We start from the raw sequence: 22174 nt of genomic DNA, 5'->3' as shown, positions 1-22174 counted from the left end.
ACCTAAGAGTGTGTGTGTGTGTGTGTGTGTGTGTGTGTGTGTGTGTGTGTGTACACGTCACAGGTATCTGTATGTCTGCTTGTATTGCAACTGTCTCGCCAGTCACTCTGACCCATTTCACATGTGTAATCTCCAACAGCTTGAGCATGGATTTAGTCTAATTAAATAGAATAACAAGGAGTTGACAATGTCACTTAATTCCTCTGGGTATTTACTGCAGCTGCCAAATTTTTCAGACACCGTGCTAGTGTCATCAGCAGACATAGTAATTTTATACTCCACTGTGGGCAGGTCATTAGCATAAATCAGAAACATTCAAGAGATCCAAAATACAACACGAGGGGACCTCAATGAGTAACTCTTCAATATCGAACAATAGATACAATTTGCAGTTTATTGCTTCCGACATTTACTTCCTACTTCCTCTTTGTGATTTAAGTGTTCAGTGCGTTACCTAAAGAACAACTGATACCATAAAAATATTGGTGACTAACATCTTGTCAAAAAGTTTATAGCAGACAGAGCACCAGCTGGGATAAAATAAGACCAGAGCAGGAACCTGGCTGTGCCCTTTTGAAAGAAAAAACATTCCGGCATTTGCCTTCACTAACATATATCCACTGTCTCAGAGAGCGTATCTGCTCAATGAGTAACTGTTTCATTAAGATCTATGCACTCTTCTGTTTACCATTCATTTCAATATTATTAATATTAAGGGTGATATTGGAGGCCATCAGGAAACTACGTCAGTGTCATTCCTTAACACATTTCACGTAACATCGATTTTGTATTCTTAAATTTGTTCAACAAAGAAAGTTCTTATATAATTTAAATCACTTTATTTAGAATTTTATACCTGTGTTTGTATATGTTAAGTCTGTCTGGGTTATTTCAAGCTTTTGATTCAATATACCATAGAATATTTTGGTGCCTACTGTAATCCACAGTTTCTTTAGCTGATGTTTAGAGAACACTCTAAAGATTCTTTTTGCGAGTAAGTCTTCAAAACTGAATGTAATTTTATTACTCAATGTGATGAATTTAGAATTGGAATAATATTCTAAGTGAATAGGCTTCCCGTCTGATAGCTAAGGGCACTGCTTGTCTCACACACTCAACGTTATTTGGTGTTCTGACCAACGTTGGATGTCCTTTAGCCTCTTGTTTTAATGTTGAATCAGTTGATCTGAAGTTCTTGACCCCAAATTTAATCATGTTACGGGATGGAATTTGTCCCCTGCTACTCACATGACAATGTCTGCGAAACTGTGTGACAACAATATAACTGCCACTTTTCAAATATGTCTCAATGATGAACACGCGATGCTCACTGGACCACTTCTCTAAGGCAACAAACTGCCTTGAGCAACTTTGACAACTCCGCGCTTCCCATCACCCTCGTCCATGTGACTGCCTACTGTGCATGAATGAAAACTCAGGTATTTCTGCTGCTCACAGTACACGACACACACAAGCCTTCCCAGAGAATCAGTCTACCTATTAATGACAACAATGTCAATATCCCCCAGAAGTTCCCGAGACTGGCCTGAACGTAGACAGAAGGAAGAAAGGGACTTTAATTTAAATATATAGATATTTATTCTTTACTAAGGTTTCAATGAGTTTTGTACACACTGTCTAGTAACTCGACACTTGCCCACCACATCACTCAAATACTATCTTTAATGGCAGTAATACAGTTTATTTCATATTTATCTAAACCACCACCACCACCACCACCACCACCACCACCAAAGGTGAGGAAATCCAGAACTGTCCCATGGGCACAGACACCAACAAGCACCCATCAAGCTCATTCATCGATAGGCACACGTAGTACAGGCTTCCTGCTAAGCATCCCTGTCACAAGGTTTCTGCACATGCGTGACACTCTTGGCTGTCTGTAAGCATATCAGCAGTTTGCCTACTACTGCCGTAAGCATCCAGCTGCCCATGTGTAGGCACCCTAGCTGGAACAGCATGATTTAGGGCATGACCTGTTTACAAATTGCAATCAAAATTATTTTGATATGAGGGAAGCATTCAATTATCTACACATTCTAGTAAAAATGTCATTATACTTCAAGTAGTTGCCCAAGTAAGGAAGTGCGACATTTCAGAATGAGCCATAATACAGGTAAACTACTGTAACACAGTTGGTCTATACAAACCTATATAGGCAAAAATTTAAATTTAATTATGAAGGACCAAAACATTACAGTTGATGTGCAGGAATTCTGTCTTACATCAACATAAAAACCTCTTGTAATATTGGTAGAATAATATTAACAGACATTTATTTTCAAACAATCTTACCAACTCCAAAAATTCTCCATGTATGTTTCCACCAAAGAGCTCGAATTTTCCACCAGGTTTCACTTCCATCACAACAGGACCATTGGTGAAAGCCTGTACTAGCTGTAACAATTAAAAAAATGTCAGAGCAGCAGATTATATATAAAAAACAAAGATGATGACTTACCAAACGAAAGTGCTGGCAGGTCGATAGACACACAAACACAAACATACACACAAAATTCTAGCCTTCGCAACCAACGGTTGCTTCGTCAGGAAAGGGGGAAGGAGAGGGAAAGACGAAAGGATGTGGGTTTTAAGGGAGAGGGTAAGGAATCATTCCAATCCCGGGAGCAGAAAGGCTTACCTTAGGGGGAAAAAAGGACGGGTATACACTCGCACACAAACACACATCCATCCACACATATACAGACACAAGCAGACATATTCAAAGACAAAGAGTTTGGGCAGAGATGTCAGTTGAGACGGAAGTGCAGAGGCAAAGATGATGTTGAATGACAGGTGAGGTATGAGTGGCGGCAACTTGAAATTAGCAGAGATTGAGGCCTGGTGGGTAACGGGAAGAGAGGATATATTGAAGAGCAAGTTCCCATCTCCAGAGTTCGGATAGGTTGGTGTTAGTGGGAAGTATCCAGATAACACGGACGGTGTAACACTGTGCCAAGATGTGCTGGCCGTGCACCAAGGCATGTTTAGCTACAGGGTGATCCTCATTACCAACAAACACTGTCTGCCTGTGTCCATTCATGCGAATGGACAGTTTGTTGCTGGTCATTCCCACATAGAATGCATCACAGTGTAGGCAGGTCAGTTGGTAAATCACGTGGTTGCTTTGACACGTGGCTCTGCCTTTGATCGTGTACACCTTCCGGGTTACAGGACTGGAGTAGGTGGTGGTGGGAGGGTGCATGGGACAGGTTTTACACCGGGGGCGGTTACAAGGGTAGGAGCCAGAGGGTAGGGAAGGTGGTTTGGGGATTTCATAGGGATGAACTAAGAGGTTACAAAGGTTAGATGGACGGCGGAAAGACACTCTTGGTGGAGTGGGGAGGATTTCATGAAGGATGGATCTCATTTCAGGGCAGGATTTGAGGAAGTCGTATCCCTGCTGGAGAGCGACATTCAGAGTCTGGTCCAGTCCCGGAAAGTATCCTGTCACAAGTGGGGCACTTTTGTGGTTCTTCTGTGGGAGGTTCTGGGTTTGAGGGGATGAGGAAGTGGCTCTGGTTATTTGCTTCTGTACCAGGTCAGGAGAGTAGTTGCGGGATGCGAAAGCTGTTGTCAGGTTGTTGGTGTAATGGTTCAGAGATTCCGGACTGGAGCAGATTCGTTTTCCACAAAGACCTAGGCTGTAGGGAAGGGACCGTTTGATGTGGAATGGGTGGCAGCTGTCATAATGGAGGTACTGTTGCTTGTTGGTGGGTTTGATGTGTACGGATGTGTGAAGCTGGCCATTGGACAGATGGAGGTCAACGTCAAGGAAAGTGGCATGGGATTTGGAGTAGGACCAGGTGAATCTGATGGAGTTGAGGTTGGAGAGGAAATTCTGGAGTTCTTCTTCACTGTGAGTCCAGATCATGAAGATGTCATCAATAAATCTGTACCAAACTTTGGGTTGGCAGGCCTGGGTAACCAAGAAGGCTTCCTCTAAGCGACCCATGAATAACCACCTTCCCTACCCTCTGGCTCCTACCCTTGTAACCGCCCCCGGTGTAAAACCTGTCCCATGCACCCTCCCACCACCACCTACTCCAGTCCTGTAACCCGGAAGGTGTACACGATCAAAGGCAGAGCCACGTGTGAAAGCACCCACGTGATTTACCAACTGACCTGCCTACACTGCGATGCATTCTATGTGGGAATGACCAGCAACAAACTGTCCATTTGCATGAATGGACACAGGCAGACAGTGTTTGTTGGTAATGAGGATCACCCTGTGGCTAAACATGCCTTGGTGCACGGCCAGCACATCTTGGCACAGTGTTACACCGTCCAGGTTATCTGGATACTTCCCACTAACACCAACCTATCCGAACTCCGGAGATGGGAACTTGCTCTTCAATATATCCTCTCTTCCCGTTACCCACCAGGCCTCAATCTCCGCTAATTTCAAGTTGCCGCCACTCATACCTCACCTGTCATTCAACAACATCTTTGCCTCTGCACTTCCGTCTCAACTGACATCTCTGCCCAAACTCTTTGTCTTTGAATATGTCTGCTTGTGTCTGTATATGTGTGGATGGATGTGTGTTTGTGTGCGAGTGTATACCCGTCCTTTTTTTCCCCCTAAGGTAAGTCTTTCCACTCCCGGGATTGGAATGACTCCTTACCCTCTCCCTTAAAACCCACATCCTTTCTTCTTTCCCTCTCCTTCCCTCTTTCCTGACGAAGCAACCGTTGTGTGTATGTTTGTGTGTGTATCGACCTGCCAGCACTTTCGTTTGGTAAGGCACATCATCTTTGTTTTATATATATATATAACTTCAAAGCTAACCAATGGTAGATTTTTACCTCAATACTTGTGAGAGCATTGTAAACTTCTTCCTTCCTGCACTGGAGCTTCACAGACATTGTCAAAGTAGTTGTGCTCAGTTTCTTTGATGACCCTTCTTTGCTTGGACTGTCCATTTGAACCTGAAAATTATTAGATAGATTCGACCACATTACAGTACTGAAACTGTATTTCAATTTTTTATATTTACTGCAATTATGTAAATAAATCTAGAGAAAACAAAAAAACCACAGTACCTTGCTTTTGAAACCAGCAGTTAAGCTAGCAAGGCTGTCTTGTTTTGTTGCTTGCTCATCCTCTTTTTTTGGCAGTATCATGCCCTTAGCAAATTCTGTACAAATTTAAAGGACTATAAGTTTGAACATTTATTTTATAAATATTTGATACAAAACTCGTGATACAATACTGATAACACAGTCTTACCTTCCCTTAATGCTTTTATATATTTTGCCAACTGACTTCGAATAACATCCCTTGCATCTTTGGCGATAATTTCTTTCAGCCTGTCGGCCTCCACACTGTGAGTTTTTACACTGAAGTCTACCTGTAAGTTTAACAGTGAACTACAATGTTAACCAAGTCTGGGATGATAATTCACATTAATTGCTGGCCAACATTTAAAGTGCCACAGACTAATGCCAGGACTTTTAATTAAATGTGTACAACACTAGTGTACTTTCAGTTACAAAATAGTTGTTTAAAATAATAATTGTCATGTGGAAAGAAGCACAAAATTCTGAGAACCAGCTGAAAAATGTCAAGTACATTTTAATTTAAAACAAGAACCTATTTCTGCCTGAAACAACATTTAGTCATTAAAGGAGCTCTCTTTAGAGTAGCGAGAAATGGCATGTGGAGCATCACATGCCTGCACAAATGCAGAACTGCTTACATGCAAATCCAGGTGGGTCGTGGGACGTTTGAGTCAGTTAAGACTTTAGCAGTACCATATATATAATGAGACGGATAAAATTGTCAAGTTCTAGCGAAGTGACACATTGTTTCTTTAGCTGTACAGCATGTCTGTTCAAAGCGATACCACATAAATGGCATACAGCAGGTGAGACAGTTTGAGACTCAGCACTCATTCACTTGCCAATCTCTGCAATCAATAGTGAAGTTGGACTGAACGGGAGGGAAGGGGGGAGGGGGGGGGGGTTGTATATAGATAGGTGCTATAACTGACAAAACCAAGTATAACAGCGGTGTCTGACTGAAAACAGTGGGGTAGGAGGAAAATTATTGTTTACCAGTACTGTTCAATGGAAATGATTCTAGCATCCAACTGACAGGCAAATTGAGAAAATATCTATCTTCCCACAAATTAATGGCTTAAGTGGTAGGAAAGAAAATTACACAGTTTGGTGGATGTGGATGAAACAGATTAAGAAACTATTTAAGCTCATACTGGACACCATGTTCTTGCTGCCTGTGAGGGATAGTTTCAATTTCACAAAGGCATAACAAAAATTGCAGCTGATGACAGTGCCTCCAGAGTGCAGACCGATTATGAAAAATCTTTTCAAAGGCAAGGGCTTTGGAAGTGTTGTGTAGTGATTGGTTTAAACTAAAAAGGGGACTTAATGACCAAGCTGTGATCCAAGTAAGAAATTATATTTTCACACAAGAGGTGGTTTCCTTCAACTATCTTAAGCAGCCTAGAGAGTAAATAAAATGACACACATAATAAGACTACAAAATTATTTTTTTATCCATGTGAAAAGCATCTGACTTCGGTACACAAGATAAGACTACAGAATGATAGCAAATGACACTAAGGTTGTGTCCAAATGTAGATGTAGATGGGGGAAAAGCATGATTGTGTGTGCTGTGAATGTGTTGGAAGTTCACATGATCCAGATAACTCACGCTGATTTTCATCAGCGAAAATCTCTCAAACAGTATTAAAATATTTTCCTGGCACATTGAAACTATGTGCCAGACCAGAACTCAAACCAGGATCCTTTTCCTTTCACAGGCAAGTGCACTACTAACTGACCTACCCAAGGAGGACTCAAGACCTGCCCCCATAGCCTTACTTTCATCAGTTCGACTTCTGCCACTTTCCGAAAGGCAAAGTGCCACATTTGAGTCCCAGGTCTGTACACAGTTACAATATGCCAGGAAAGTGCCAAATTAGGGCATATTCTGTTCCAAAGTGAAAATTCATTATTGAATATTAAAATAAATGGATGTGAAAGTTAAAACTGTGGAGTAAACTGGGATTCAAACTCTGACACCTGCCTTTCAGAGCAGTGCACCACCAGTTTCATCATTTGAGCACATTTCCCAGACCAACTGAAAACTTTCCCAGGCTCCTCCCATTTAATTCAGAACTCTGTAGTGACTTTTCCACAGTGCTGTGACTAGGGCCATGAGCAAGGCTACAGTGCAGGGTTTTGGCTTACCCACAACTCAGGGTTGTTGCTAACAATTATTCTAATGTGAATAATTTCTGTACTTGTATGTGAAAGTCAGCTTTCAGATCTTCATACCATAACAATTCACTTTGTGTACGTTTGTGTTAATAAAACAAAGTAGTGTGTTGACTGATTCAATTTTTGACACAATGTTGCATTCGAATATGCACATTAAATCCATTTCATTTCTTTCCAGTTGAGTGTTGTCTGTGTTTTCGCACAGAAAGCGTAAAAAAAAAACCGAAATCATGGCTTGGATTTCACAGAAGCACCATCTTCATTGAGGGCTTTGTCTTGCAATGTGTGGCAAGTTGTTGGCACAACAACAACAACAACTAATCAGTCCATCAAAGCAAAATTTGACATAACTGCTCAAGAACCCAATCATACGGCTGAAATGATTTACAGCCATTGTTGTTGTTGTTGTTGTTGTTGTTGTTGTTTCTGTCCAAAGACTGGTTTGATGCACCTCTCCACGCTACTATGTTCTGTGCCTGTTCGTATCCAAATAACTACTGCAACTTACACCCTTCCGAATCTGATTACTGTATTCATCTCTTCGGATTCCTCTACAAATTACAAATTTTACACCCCTCCCCCCCCCCCCCCCTCCCACCACAAAACACTCCAATACTAAATTGGTGATCCCTTGATGTCTCAGAATGTGTCTTGTCAACCAATCCCTCCTTCTATCTAGGTTGTGATACGATTTTTTTTTTTTTTTTTGTTCAGTTCAGTTCCACCCCACCAGTTACATAATCTACCCATTCAATCTTCAGCATTTCCTGCAGCACCACATTCCAAAAGATTCTATTCTCTTCTTGCCTCAACTACTTATTGTCCATATTTCACTTCCATACATAGCTCCACTCCCGACTAATACTTTCAGAAAAGACTTCTTAACACTTAAATCTATATTTGATGTCCACAAATTTCTCTTCTTCAGAAACGCTTTTCTTGCCATTACCAGTCTACATTCTACCAGTGGAAAAATGCTCCCATCAGAGCACAAGAAAGGCAAATATGCCCTTACTATTAAAAGATAGATTGAAAAGTGGGTACCAACTGACTCATTCTACCTTCCTCAACACCTTTAAAAATTTTCACAAAAATATTGACATGCAAACATTCACAAAATTTTTAACATGTGTCACCTCTCACACTCACACACTAGTCCATCGCTGGAAGTCTCTCACACTCATCCACTCTTAATTGCTCAGTCGATCTCACTCATTTGGCCCAACTCATTCTCATAATCTCTTTGTGGCTCTCCAACTGTCACTGCCTCTTGTCTCTCAGCCACAGTTGCTTTCATTCTGTCCTACTACTACTGTCTCCTCTCACTGTCACTGCCTCTCTCTCTCATTATCTCTTACTGTTAATATCTTACTGCTGCTACTCTCTCTCTCTCTCTCTCTCTCTCTCTCTCTCTCTCTCTCTCCCTCCCTCCCTCCCTCGTTGTCATATACTCTGTCATATACTCTGTGCAGGGTTTATATGCTGACAAGGAAAAAATTCCCGGATTTTTCCCAGTCAAAAATACACTTTTTCTGTGTTAAGTGACAATATACTTTCCCTCAAAACTGGGAAACTTATCAGTCCTTTGAATGGTTAAGGTCTTATACATTGGTGTATAGCAGTTTAGAAAAACGTTTTGGAAAAATCTGATGTGTGGCAGCATTTTTCTGCATATTTTCATATTACAAAGGTGTAAATTTGAATTCCATGCAACACTGGCTATTTAACACGGCGGCTCCAGTCTTCCTCCACAGATTCCGGAGTGACGATTGGCGGCTGTTGGCGGTCCCTGACTGGTGGATGGTGATATAGTGTGACCATCTGCGGCAGAAAAAGGCTCGTGTGTGTGTGTGTGTGTGTGTGTGTGTGTGTGTGTGTGTGTGTGTGTGTGCGTAGTTCGTGGCTGATTGAATGTTTGGCAGGAACGCCTCTAGCGCCGGCTGGCGGAACGCGCCAGCACTAAGTTGTAGGCGTGGCTTAACTCTGTCGCGGTAGCCGACCGTTGTGTTTCTGCGGCTGTGCGTGCCATGGCAATTACAGTCAAAATTGCATTAGAAGGAAACTGGATTTAAAAAAAGCCAAATTTGTCGACGTTATGCGACCCAAACTTAGAAAATGGTTTGGGCTTGCTATCCTTATAGGGATTGTAAAAAAAGCAACGACCGATGATTACTGGTCAACAAATCCGTTGATAGATACACTGATATTTCACAAAATTATGTCCACACAACCGATTCAGACAAACATCATTTTTAAATTTTTCCGACAAGAACAATAGACCGGCTTTTCAAAGTGAAATTCGTAATTGATTATTTTTCCAAAAAGTTTAAAGAAACATTTAATCTAAGCCAAAACATCTCAATTGATGAAGTAATGATACCACGGTGTGGACAGTTAAATTTTAAAGTTTACAATCCGTCGAAAATTACGAAATATGACATACTCATTCGGATGCTGTGCGATTTGAGTGGCATCGCCGCTACATGGAAAATTATTATAACAGTGTAGAACTTGCAAAGAAGTTACTTGAAAAGAAAATTCAAGTTTGTGGAATGATGCGACAAAATAGAGGATTTCCGGAAAAATTGAAGCGCGCAAAATTCAATATGTTTGAAGCTTGTCATCAATGGAAAGGTGACAAGCGACTGGCGACAAGCCAAGTAATCCGAATTGGCGCTGCCAGCACCAAGCGAATAAATTTGTACGAGACATGCAGATGGCAAAGTGTTAAGTAGTGTGAAAACACAAATAGGTAAAGTTAATGGTTTAAATTAATATATATAGTGTAGATAGAAGAAAAGCTACGCATTCACTTATAATATTTGTCTTTCTTGCATATGTCACACTTTAAGATACATCACCCAAATGTGCCAGTAAAATTTTAAATGACATGTCTGGTCTTCTGGGCTCTAAATTCTTCTAAGTGACTGGTCCTCAAAGTGTTTAAGTTTTATATGATAGTCACAACACTCTGCGATTTAAGAAATTTATCGTACATTCTCACACATAACATAATTCATCTTGCGTAAAAGGAAATTTACTTTAAAAGTAACGCTTTTCAAACCACTATTCGCAATATTTTCCCGCTACCTGTTAGAAATACGTTTGTTTCAACAGTTCCTAGAGAGCGTCAGAAACCAAGTGTTACCACGCGTGTGCAAAGAAGAGAATATTTGCCTTTTTTGTGCTCCAACAGGGGCATTTTTTCTGTTGCTTCCCTTCTTTTCCCTGCCACAGCAGGGAATTTCACTAACCGGTAAAGAACTTTACGGGCAAGTAAAATTTTTATATTTTACTTATATGAAACTCAAATAACACAGAACTAATTTTACACCTCAGACTGGATTTTATATGCAAAAAAATTTCGCATGTGTTTCAGCACTACAATGTGGAGTTCCCAGAACTGTTCTGATGATAACAGAGACATTTTACATCATATTTCACTATACTACATCACTTTATAAACTACCCCTTTGCATCGCACTGCATTTTATATGCATATTTTATGTGCATAAGTAGCGTAACTTTGAACCTCTGTATCTCTGAAATGGATAGAGATATCTAGAGAATTTTCATGGCTGTTGAAGACCAGAATGTTAGAAATACATCATAAATATTACAGCCATCTGCTGTGCACAGCCATCTTGGAACCTGCGACTTGGGTATGGCCCACTACTGACAGAAAAAAGTGAAAAATGCTTTTTCTGGTTTTTTTCTCAGGAACTGCCCATGAATTTCTGCAAAGGGTATATCCGTCAGTTTATTTAAATCATGGGTAGACCCCTCATCAACCAAGTTATTTAATTTTTACATGCATGAATAGGGTAACTTGGAACCTCTATATTTGGCAAAGGGATAAAGATATCACAAATATTTTCAAGGTTTTTCAAGATCAGGACCTTAGATATACATTTTGAAAATTTCAGCCATTTGCTGTGCATAGCCATATCTTGGAATCCTCGATTAGGTTTTGGTCCACTGGTGACGGCCCTCTTTGGGGGTTATCACCAGAAAGAACCAACCGATTTGCTCTATTTGCGTAAGCAGGAGGAAGTCTGTAATATCGCTACTCTGACCCTGTACCGTCAAGCAGTGATTAAAACGATCTTTCTGTTGGGTATACAAATGATCCCTATCCCAAGGGCTATCCAAAATACATGACCCTGCTTTTTTTATCACCAATGGATCCAAGATATCAGCACCAGAACATCAAATTTTTATGCACAGTGTTTTGAAAAGTACTGCTAAGTGTGATGCCCCATGTATCCCAATACCCTCTCTACTTTGGCCATCATCAGTTATTTTGTTCCCCAAACAGCAAAACTCTTCTACTTTAAGTGTGTCATTTTCCTAATCTAATTCCCTCAGCATCAACTATGGGAAGATATAACCGTCATTTGACTATGATACACTTTATTACATGATCTAGATTTCAGCCTTGGGCCATTTTCAAGTGGTAAAAACGTCAAAAATCATCTGACCTGTGTTCTGCATAAACCTAGGTCATGTAATAATGCGTACCATACAATCAAATGGCAGTTAGATCTTAAGTTTTATACAACTAGCTCCACATTTTTACTAAATTCCATTACCTTTGTTTTGCTTTTGTTTATGCCCATCTTACATACTCCTTCCAAGATACTGTCCACTCTGCTCTTCCAAGTCCTTTGCTGTCTCTGACCGAATTACAATGTCACTGGCAAATCAAAGTTTTTATTTATTTTCCCTAAACTTTAATTCCTACTCCAAATTTTTCTTTGGTTTCCTTCACTGCTAGCTCAATATCCTAAGTGAAGAACATCATGGATAGGCTACAACCCTATTTCACTCCCTTCTCAACCATTGTTTCCCCTTCATGCCCCTCGACTCCTAACTGCCATCTGGTTTCTGTACAAATTGTAATTAGCCTTCTGCTCCCTGTATTTTACCACTGCCACCTTTACAATTTGAAAGAGTATTCTGGTCAACATTGTCAAAAACATTCTCTAAGCCTGCAAATGCTATAAATGTAGGTTTGCCTTTCCTTAACCTGTCTTTTAATGTGAGTCACATTGTCAGCGTTGCATTGTGTGTTCCTACATTTCTCTGAAATCCAAACTGATCTTTCTCAAAGTTGGCTTCTAGCAGTTTTTCCATTCTTCAGAAAACAATTTGTGTTGTTGTTGCACATGATTTATTAAACTGATAGTCTGTGCCAGATGGATGAGTTTCGTCATGGCTAGCTGTCCCGAGGCTAACGATAGTTCTCACAGAAAGCTGTATACTCCTGGGGCCTTGTTTTGGCTTAGCACCTCAAATGCTGTCAAATTATTCTCTCTGTATCTTATCTCCCACCTCGTCTTCATCTACCACCTCTTCTGTTTCTAAAATCCTGCCCTCAAATTCAACTTTCATCCAATAAAACACACTGAAACTCCTTCCAGAACAAAAGATAACATTTGACACCACCATATAAACTGCGGCCAACCAATTTCGTGAACTGCACTTTTTGGACACCCAAAGTACTAGAAAAACTTACTTTTTGGCTAAAACATGTTCCAATGGCCATACTGTATTAGCTCTTGGCTCTTCAGGCACTGCTACCACACTGATGGAAGGAGGAGAGAAGCACATTCAAATATTAAACTGTCACTAAACATGCACTTCACAGAAAACCCAACATATAACATTTCGAAAACACATAACATTTCGAAAACATCAGTAACGAGAAAGGTTCTTCAGGCATGCCAATCATTGTATGGGATGAATGTACAATGGCTCACAAGAGGTCACTGGAACCATCAATCGATACACTGAACGACTTGGGAAATAATCAGGTTCCATTTGGTGGAGCATTGGCATTACTATCCAGTGATTTCAGGCAGACGTTTCCAGTCATTGTCATGTCCAATTATACTTCACTCAATACCAGCTGATAAATTGCGTGCCTCCTTGAAATATTCAACTTTCTGGAGTGCAGTGAAAAAAAAATGCATTTAATAACAAATATGAGAGTTTATCTTCAAACATTTTGAAGATAATTACTCAAGGTCAGTAACGGCACAGAACCTGTAACTCCAGAAATAGGAAACATCACCTTCCCATCTACTTTCTGCAACATAATGAATTCCAAAGTGCAAAAACGAATTATCAAAAATCACACATGGCTGAGTGAAGAAATATTCTAGTGGCTAAACAATGTGGACTTCTAAATAGAATTGCAGGTGAAATAGTGACGCACAACTCCATTGGCTCTCTAGTGAGCTAAAGTGAAATAGTGAATTTTTCACAGCAATTTCTTAATTCTCTCTGTTTCCAGATCACCATCGCACATCTGAATTTGAAAATTGGAGTGCCAATTACATTACTCTGAAACTTCAATTAGCCGAAGCTACGCAATGGCACCCAATTAGCAGTTAAAATTTGATGAACAATCCAACTGAGGCAACAATTCTGAGTGCATCTCATAAGGGTGAAGACATACTACTTCCACGAATACCACTCATTCTAACCAACATGGCATTCGAGTTCAAACGAGTCCAATTTTCAATGTGTCTTGTGTTCACCACGACTATTAATGAAACACAAGGGCTCTCTTTGCAAATGCACAGTGTGAATTTAAAAAAAATTTCTTCTCTCATTGGTAAGTATATGTCAGATGCTGAGTCTGTAAACCATGTAATCTTTATGTTTATGTAGAAAATAAATAAACAAAAAATTGTCAAACCACTTTTTTTTTTACAATAAAAAATGATTTTCTGAGAAAACATTCTTTTTCCTTCCTTTCCTTTCCTTTCCTTTCCTTTCCTTTCCTTTCCTTTCCTTTCCTTTCCTTTCCTTCCACACAGTCACAGTAACTTAAGACAGGGTATTGAACTGAACTGAACGATGTGCTTTCACAGTGAATTTGTCTTCACTACATTTAGGTAGTTTTTTATAGTTCAGCCTCAGGTCACACAAATCATTCTTTACCAGTCCTGACTTGATAGCAGGTTTGCTTTAAAAAAGAATATAGTGAAAAAACTACATTTTACAAATGAGTTACTGTGTAACATTCAAGTACATGTAGTTTTGAACAGAAATTAGTTTTATTTTGCAATCAAGTTTCCTAACACTGTATTTTTTTCTTTTCTTTTAAAAAATGTGTGATGATTACTTGCTACGAAGATGGAACTGGTAATGATACCACATTTGTTTGACCTGAGACTGAAATATTACAATAGAAACTGTTTAAATGTCTGTTATTGTGTTCCCCTCAAGTAGAATGACTAGTCCGTGTTGAGGCTTTGAATCAACAGGGGAAGCATGCTCAGATGGTGTAATTTGTAGTGCACAGTTCAAGAAATTTGGGGGTCTAGATTTGCATCCCACAGTGGCACACAGTTTTAACTTGTCACATACAACTTCCATAGCAAATTCTCTGCTTGGTTTAAATGTATTTATTTTAATCTTAAAACTGAAAATACTTTTACTTGGTTTTAAAATGTACATCAAACAAACTTTTGCACTACCTATCAGCATACCAATTTGTAAATTTAAGCTTCCTGCATGTAAAATTATCAATACCTGAGAAACTACAAATGTGAAAACTAAGCAGTGCTACTACCTGTAGACCCTGCTATGAATCACATCTCTCCTCACAGACCTTCAAGCAAAATATTTATGTCAACTACTAATGACCATAAAAACATTTTTAACATACATCAAAAATGCTTTTAAATAGTTCTCACACTTCATCATCAATAAAATGTCAAAAAACTCAACATTATTATAAATATAAAACTTACATCAACTTCTGATGCATCATACTCTTCGCTCAAATTAGGAATTTCTGCCGTGCCTTCTATTTCTGTGTTCTTTGAATCAAGAAGACAACCTTTCCATTTTAGCTTCAATTCCCATTCATAAAAAAATATTAATTTCCCTTTTCTGTTGTTTGCTACTGCTTCTCCCTCACATTTCTCCACCTCTGTTATACAACATTTAGCTGTGAAATAAATAAAACTTTACTGAAGTCTTGCTGCTCATTTGGCTATGCATACAAATGTTCGACATTAAGATAAAAATAAGTAGCACATAACTTTTGATACCTTGTGTTACAGCAGAGGTATCAAAAATTTTAATTATTTTAAGATAGCTGAAAGAGGGTGGGGGGATGAGGAAGAGGAGGAAGGGGGGGGGGTGAGAGAGAGAGAGAGAGAGAGAGAGAGAGAGAGAGAGAGAGAGAGAGAGAGAGAGAGAGGGGGGGGGGGGGGGGGGGGAAGGCAGGGATCTTTTGCTTATAAGGGAGAGAGCACAAACAAAGCATAATAAGGAAATAGCCCAGTAGTTGCCTAAACTGGTTTAGGTATAACAGCAAAGATTTAGATGTGTGTTCAAATGGGGAAGTCAGTCACACTCTTAATAAATGGAACTGAAACCTTACTTGGTTTCAACACTAGATCTGAACAAAATCTAATAAATAAAGCTTTAGAGCAATAAAAATCATACCACAGTTAGATTTTCAGTTTAAGACCATTTCAGGTACAGTTTTATATTTTCTTTCTTACACTGATCAACTGAAACGTCAAGCCTTCCCTAACTAATACGAGCCTTAAGTTTCCTACCCATATAATACTGTAAGTACAGTATTTTGGTGGATACCACATAACGGAAATTGAATACTACACTTTAATTATTCAATAATATCACTGAATGGCAGCAGAAGCACTTTCTTTCATGACATAAAAATGATAATTTGCATAATTTCTTACAGTAATGAGAGCAGAGAGATTGTGAGGTACTGCTGTTTATTATTTGTGGCAACTTCTTACTCATCTACATCTACATCCATACTCCACAAACCACCATACGGTGCGTGGTGGAGGGTACCTCGTACCACAACTAGCATCATCTCTCCCTGTTCCACTTCCAAACAGAATGAGGAAAAAATGACTCCCTGTATGCCTCTGTACGAGCCCTAATCAGCATAAAGAGTCTTTTCCCCCCCTTTGGTGTCGGAAGCACAGTTGCAACATTGCATATGTTGTGTCCTATGTTTTCATACTAAGACATGCCAATATTTTATCAGTATATGCCACTATTTATGATACCAGAACAAAATGAAATGAATACTTAGACTATTTGGGGCATAAAAGGAGTACAGCTTCTCTGCAACATGGAAACAACTGCTGTGGGGCTGACAGACAACTTTTTCAAAAATCCCTTCATTAGGAGAAAAATGAAAGACAACAGGAAAATGAAACAGTAAAATTAATCTGTTCCTGGATCGAAAGGAACACTGAGTACAGAAGTAATAAAGGACATTCAGTAAAGTTTAAAATTTCAGCATACTACTAACAAACAGCTGTTGATAACAGACAGTTTCCAGTACAATAACTGATGAGGGGAAGGAACAGGGAAGCAAGGAAATTCATGATGAGAATGTAGAAGCCAACAGAGAAAAATACTAGTGTCAATGAAGACAAAGAGAATGGCAACAGCTGAAAAGCTGATGTTATCATGTCTTAACATTTAGAATGCTGGTATTGGGAGGAGGAAATGCCATGTTCCCGCTGTTATATTTCACAGTGTTCTCTGTAAGCAATAATTAATTAAAAGGTGCAGAAAGTATCATGCTCACCCATAACCCAGCTGTTGTATGTCAAATACAGGAAAACATTTACTGTCCAACTGATGCATCACATGTTGCAGCTCATCCTACTGTTAATTAAACAGTGTGGATCATCCACCACCTTTCATCTCTTCTGAAGGAAGATTTGGGTTTAACGTCCTTTTGACAATGACATCACTGGAGACAGAACAAGCCCAGATAGAACTGGAGTTAGGTGTAGGAAAAAAAATGTCTTTTTCAAAGAAACCATCCTGACAATCTTAACAGATTGAAGGAAACTACATCAAATCTAAATGTGGATAAGTGGACAGGGATATGGACTCTTGCTCCTTCTGAATTAGAGTAATTCTACAAAGGGACTTCACAAAGCAAGTTACACATTATTATGTTAAGCGAATTAACTTTTACTGAATGCTGCACTACACTTAAAAGCAACACATACACGATACTGTTTTTCAACTTAGTCACAAAGTATCTGTAAGCAAAGGACTGCATGTTCTTAGTCATTTATATTAAATATTATTAGTGGAGGGACCTCTTCATCACTTTACTCCTCTGTCTGTTTCTGACAGTCTCAGTTATTTCTAGAGAACATCAGGCTACGAACTTGGACTGGGAAGGTCCGGAAGACTAGCGTATTACATTACCTGTTGAATGAGTAATAAAATTTGTTGTTTCTTGCACTATCATGTCAATATCCATTTCTTGAAATATCACGATACAGGCTTCTGAGGAGTGGGCTTCTCAACTGGCTGTTCACAGGCTCCACCTCATTGGATCTGTGGGGGTCTAGTGTGGTTGATAAAATTATCAACTCATCATCATTGCTCCACAAAATATTGAGGTAGAGAGATGCTCAGTGTTTGGGGAAAGATTCCAGCTATTAAGCACTCCTCATAGTGAATCCCAGCATAATGAAACCACATCCAGTAGTAGTAGTAGTACAATAGTGGCCCGTGTTATAGCCACAGTGGGAGTGCATCAGGAGTAAACTGCAAGTTGCATGCTTATTACTTTGGATGGGATAATGGCACAAATTAGTTTCTAAGGATTTCCTGGAGATAGCATTTGTATGGTGTCAATGACCTATGGCTACAAAACATTGTACACAATGTACCTTTCACAAAATCGTTTAGTGATGCAGGTGCTAAAAATTATTTCCTCAGTGGTGGATATGAAGCACCACAAGAAGTTCTAAGGACAGAGAGGTACAGTGTAGCATTTCTCATGTAACAGATTGGTAGGTGTCTGTGAGAAGCTGTCAAAAATTTAAGGATTTATTGGCTAATCACCATGCACAATTGCTTAAAATTACAAGTGAATAAGTCTGATGGCACAAGATGGGGTTGAAAGGTGAAGGACCAGAGACAGCTCACCCTTTCCTATACATTTAGCACAATACAAAGCATGGATATGATTTTGGAAGACCACCACCAAGTATACTTGGTAAGTCTGTCATATTGAAAGTACATACATCAGCAAGCCAGCAGTGACATTTTCCAGCAATGGCAAGAGTCCATCATGTGAAAGCTGCAACTAGCAAGTGTCTGTTACGAGGCGCTACAACAATCATCTCTAAAGGGCAGAATATCACAGCTGAAACCAGTAATTGCAATAGGAAAGCAGTAATTATTGTCCAGTAAATAAAATATTGAAAGAGGATAAGTTTTCACTCACAGCATTCTGACATGCCAATTACAATATATTTAACAATCAGTAAACATGTCCAGTTAGGGCAGAATATATCATACCAGTACTTGCGGTACACAGGGGTTCACAGGAGGCAGCACGAATATTAGTTTGTTTGGATGAATGGAGGAATGATTGGTTGGGGGTTAGGGGACTACAGCAAGGTCAGCAATCTCTCTGTCAAGGGATAGTTCATCTGGAGTTAGCGACATCTGCCAAAAATATGATAAGATGATGGTGTGTGTAGGAGTAGTGAAAGCACAGAAGGTAATATTGATGCCAGAACTAAGAAATAATTGACAGAAAAGAAAAAGTGTATTAATCAGGCCAGTACATAGGTCAGAGCTGACAAGAGGTCATCTGTGGCAAGATAAGTCCCACCCACATCCGACCCCCCCACCCCAACCCACCATGCCAATCCAATTAAGGGCAAAGAGAGTTGCAAAGTAAAAAATGCTTTCTACACAGGAGATTTCTACCAGTAAAAATGGTATTTAAAATAAGAATAAAAGTGCAACCGGTGCTGTTTTTTTATTCCAAATCAATACTACAGCCTGCATCGTCATGCTCCATATGCTGGAGTGAAACTAAAAATGAGAAGATTAAAAACTTAACAGACATCAGCTGACCTGTAAATAATAAAAACAGTGAGAGAAATAATAAAAGCAACAGGTGGGTGGCACCTGGCAACTATCACCAAGGGCTCCGCACACAATAGGAGCCATCCTTCCTGCAGCTGTCCCACCACTAAGCCATTATAGTCAAAACTAATAGAAAGGAACAGCACCCACTACTCAGCAGAGTGTTACCCCTAAAATAAATATAAGGAGTGTGGCAGTGAAAGGGGAAAACTGCATTTAATGCAACTCAAACAGTAAAAGGGGGATGACAGAGGCAGATGGGAAAGGAGGTAGAGTCGAGGTTCCCCAGACCCAGCATTCAACGGGAGATGCCCCAACCACCTTGCCCCTGCCCTGAAGTTGGTTTAAAATGTTACATCTGAGAATAAAAACCATTTTCATGGGTAAAACAGAACTAGTTCAACTGTGTGTGATTTGTCCACCAATATTAGAGGCAAAGAATCTCTAAGAACATGCTTCACGTGGAGAGCCAAAAGAAGAGGCAATTTCAGAGGAATACGTGAGACTAAGGCTCTGCAACCACAACATAGGGATGGCTCATTACATAAAATAAAACTATGGGTTACTCTGGTAGGACTGGTGTGGAGGCAACATATGGCCATCGATTCTTCCCAGAAGTAACTTAAGGAGGACTGCCATGCAGCAATTGTCTCCTTGATAGTATGGAGTTTATTAGAGGGGGAAAGTGGCACACCAAATGTGCTCCAGGGATCATGAAAGTGAATGTTTGACAAAGAATGCTTCTCTAGCCAAATGGTTGGCCAGTTCATTCCCAGGGAAACTCTCATGATTTGGGACACAGATAATGGCAACTGAGCAGGCAGTTTGACTAAGGTACAAGATAAGGTCGTGAATAGCAGATATCATCGTCTGACAAGAGCAACAGCGATCAATAGCCTGGAAATTGTTCATGGAATCACTGAAAATTAAAATGCAGTTGATGGAGGGCCTTTCTTTTTAAACATATGACTGTTAGTGGCTATAAGTTCTGCCATAAAAATACTAAACAGTCCCAACAACAAATTATGTTCCCTACTGCCTTGACACAAAAGCACATCCTGTCCTCTCCATGGTTTTAGGGATGTCAGTGTAAATGATAGTAGTACCCTGATACTCCTGAAATGAGAGGGACAGACATAGGGGCAACAAACTTTATAACCTTGAAATAGATAAATCCTAACTCATGCTCTGGGTATTTACCATGGAGCGGTGTGACAGAAAACATGGGGAGCTTATTCTGAGGAGGTTAGGCGGAGGTCCCAGCAGAAGGCCTCGAGATTCATTCCAACTGGTAATTCCACCACAGGGCAGGTGTCGTGGGTCGATGTCACTCGTATGCAAACGCAGTCTACTAAGTTGGACAGTTAGAAAATCATCGGATGGTGATTGCACGAGTGAACAAGAGTTGGTGCAGACAGAACTGAAGAAGGAAGACACACTTTTAGCAAGGGCACACTATACAGGACTATTCCAGAAGGTGCCAGATTTACTCCACAATGACCAACTGGGGCAAACAACTTCAAAGCTGAAGATTGTCAAACCATAAACCTGCCCAACATAGTAAAATCTGAATGAGACCAGGTTCTGGTAAATATGGAAGAGAGTAAACACAATCCACTCAAGAGGTGTGGGCAAGGAATCTGGCAGCTTGAAGCTTTCACACACAGCTAGCCTTTTGCTGAATATACGACAGCCAAATAAGCTTTTTATCAACGAAGAGTCCCAAAACTCAGGATTGTGTAAAAACGCCCATGCACTGGGTCCGTAAATAGAGTTCTGGTTCATGATCAACTGTCTTGTTATGACAAATGCGTGACCTGCATTTTTCCAGGAGATAATTGGAAACCATAAGGAAAGATCCAAGCAGAGGCTCTTCGGGTGGCTCCTCAAAGCTAGTATCCAGTCAAAACTACAAAGGAATACCTACATCAAATGCCAAGTTCACTGACGTACAGCACTGAGTGACGAGTAGCCTGATGATCACTAGCCCATCTATAGACACAACTATGGATTCAGTTGGTTCGAGATCGCAGGAACGTCTGCGATGAATTCACTGAGCTATGGTCCAACCCCAATGGCAGTGCGAAGAATTGCAGTGAGTGTCACTGCTGAAGTTAGAAAGCCAAACTCTCAAATCCCTGGGTAACCAAATCAATGGACAAATGATTCCTTGGGAAACTGAAGCTATTGATATAAACTCCAAATCATAAAAAAATTGTTATGATGAAAAGTTACACTCTCAGCAGGTTGGTTGGTTGGATTAAAAGACGGGGGAAAGGGACCAGACTACAAGGTCATCAGTCCCTTGTTCCGAATAAAACAATGCCACAAGTGTGAGAATAAAACAAATGAGACTGACGACTCAAAACAGAAGGGGGGGAGGGGGGAATATTTCACAAAAACGATGAAGGGCAACAAACATGTAAATGGACTAAAAGGGAAAAGAAAACCACAGACACCCAAGAAAGGGCAAGATTACCATGGCTGGCTGACCATGAGAATAAAAAAGGAGAAGCCAGCCACTCTGCAACACATTAAAACCTCCACCCTAGAAGCACTACGGTGGAGGACACAGAGGGACAAAGAACATGCACTAAAACTTAGATCAAATGAGAAAACCCACCCTCACAAATAAAAAGACGATGTGTCAGACAAAATTAGTGACAACAAGTCCGGTAACCCAAGACTTTGTCGCTGAGCAGTCAAAGTGGGACAGTGCACCAGAATATGGTCCACTATGAACCGGGCACTGCACCAACATTCAGGTGGGTCTTCACAGCGCAGGAGGTAACTGTGGGTCGCCCACCAAGTGTGCCCAATGTGGAACCGGCGGATGACAACTGATTCCCTGCGAAAGGCCCACATGGAAGACTTCTACACTTTCATAGTCTCCTCAATGACACGAAGTTTGTTGTGTGTACTGTTATGCCATTCCGTCTCCCGAAGCCAAAAATCCCTATAAACGCATGTCAAAATGCAGGTCAGG

At 40.1% G+C, this 22174-nt stretch overlaps 1 protein-coding gene across 2 annotated transcripts in view; it reads right to left on the bottom strand.

The window, feature by feature from the left end:
- The window catches only part of LOC124721205 (activator of 90 kDa heat shock protein ATPase homolog 1), a 96356-nt gene that overhangs the window by 16720 nt on the left and 57462 nt on the right, over positions 1-22174 (bottom strand). For both annotated transcript variants that reach the window (XM_047246055.1, XM_047246054.1), the window contains exons 4-8: positions 15033-15232; positions 5252-5372; positions 5065-5159; positions 4828-4950; positions 2317-2418 (exon numbers count right to left, since the gene is read on the bottom strand). In XM_047246055.1, the coding sequence (XP_047102011.1) occupies positions 2317-2418; positions 4828-4950; positions 5065-5159; positions 5252-5372; positions 15033-15232 (641 nt within the window). The remainder of the gene's footprint in view (positions 1-2316; positions 2419-4827; positions 4951-5064; positions 5160-5251; positions 5373-15032; positions 15233-22174) is intronic.

The sequence above is a fragment of the Schistocerca piceifrons genome, chromosome X (assembly GCF_021461385.2).
Source record: "Schistocerca piceifrons isolate TAMUIC-IGC-003096 chromosome X, iqSchPice1.1, whole genome shotgun sequence".
Lineage (NCBI taxonomy): Eukaryota > Metazoa > Arthropoda > Insecta > Orthoptera > Acrididae > Schistocerca > Schistocerca piceifrons.
Note: the sequence above shows the minus strand (reverse complement) of the source record. Positions and strands in the feature narration are given on the sequence as shown.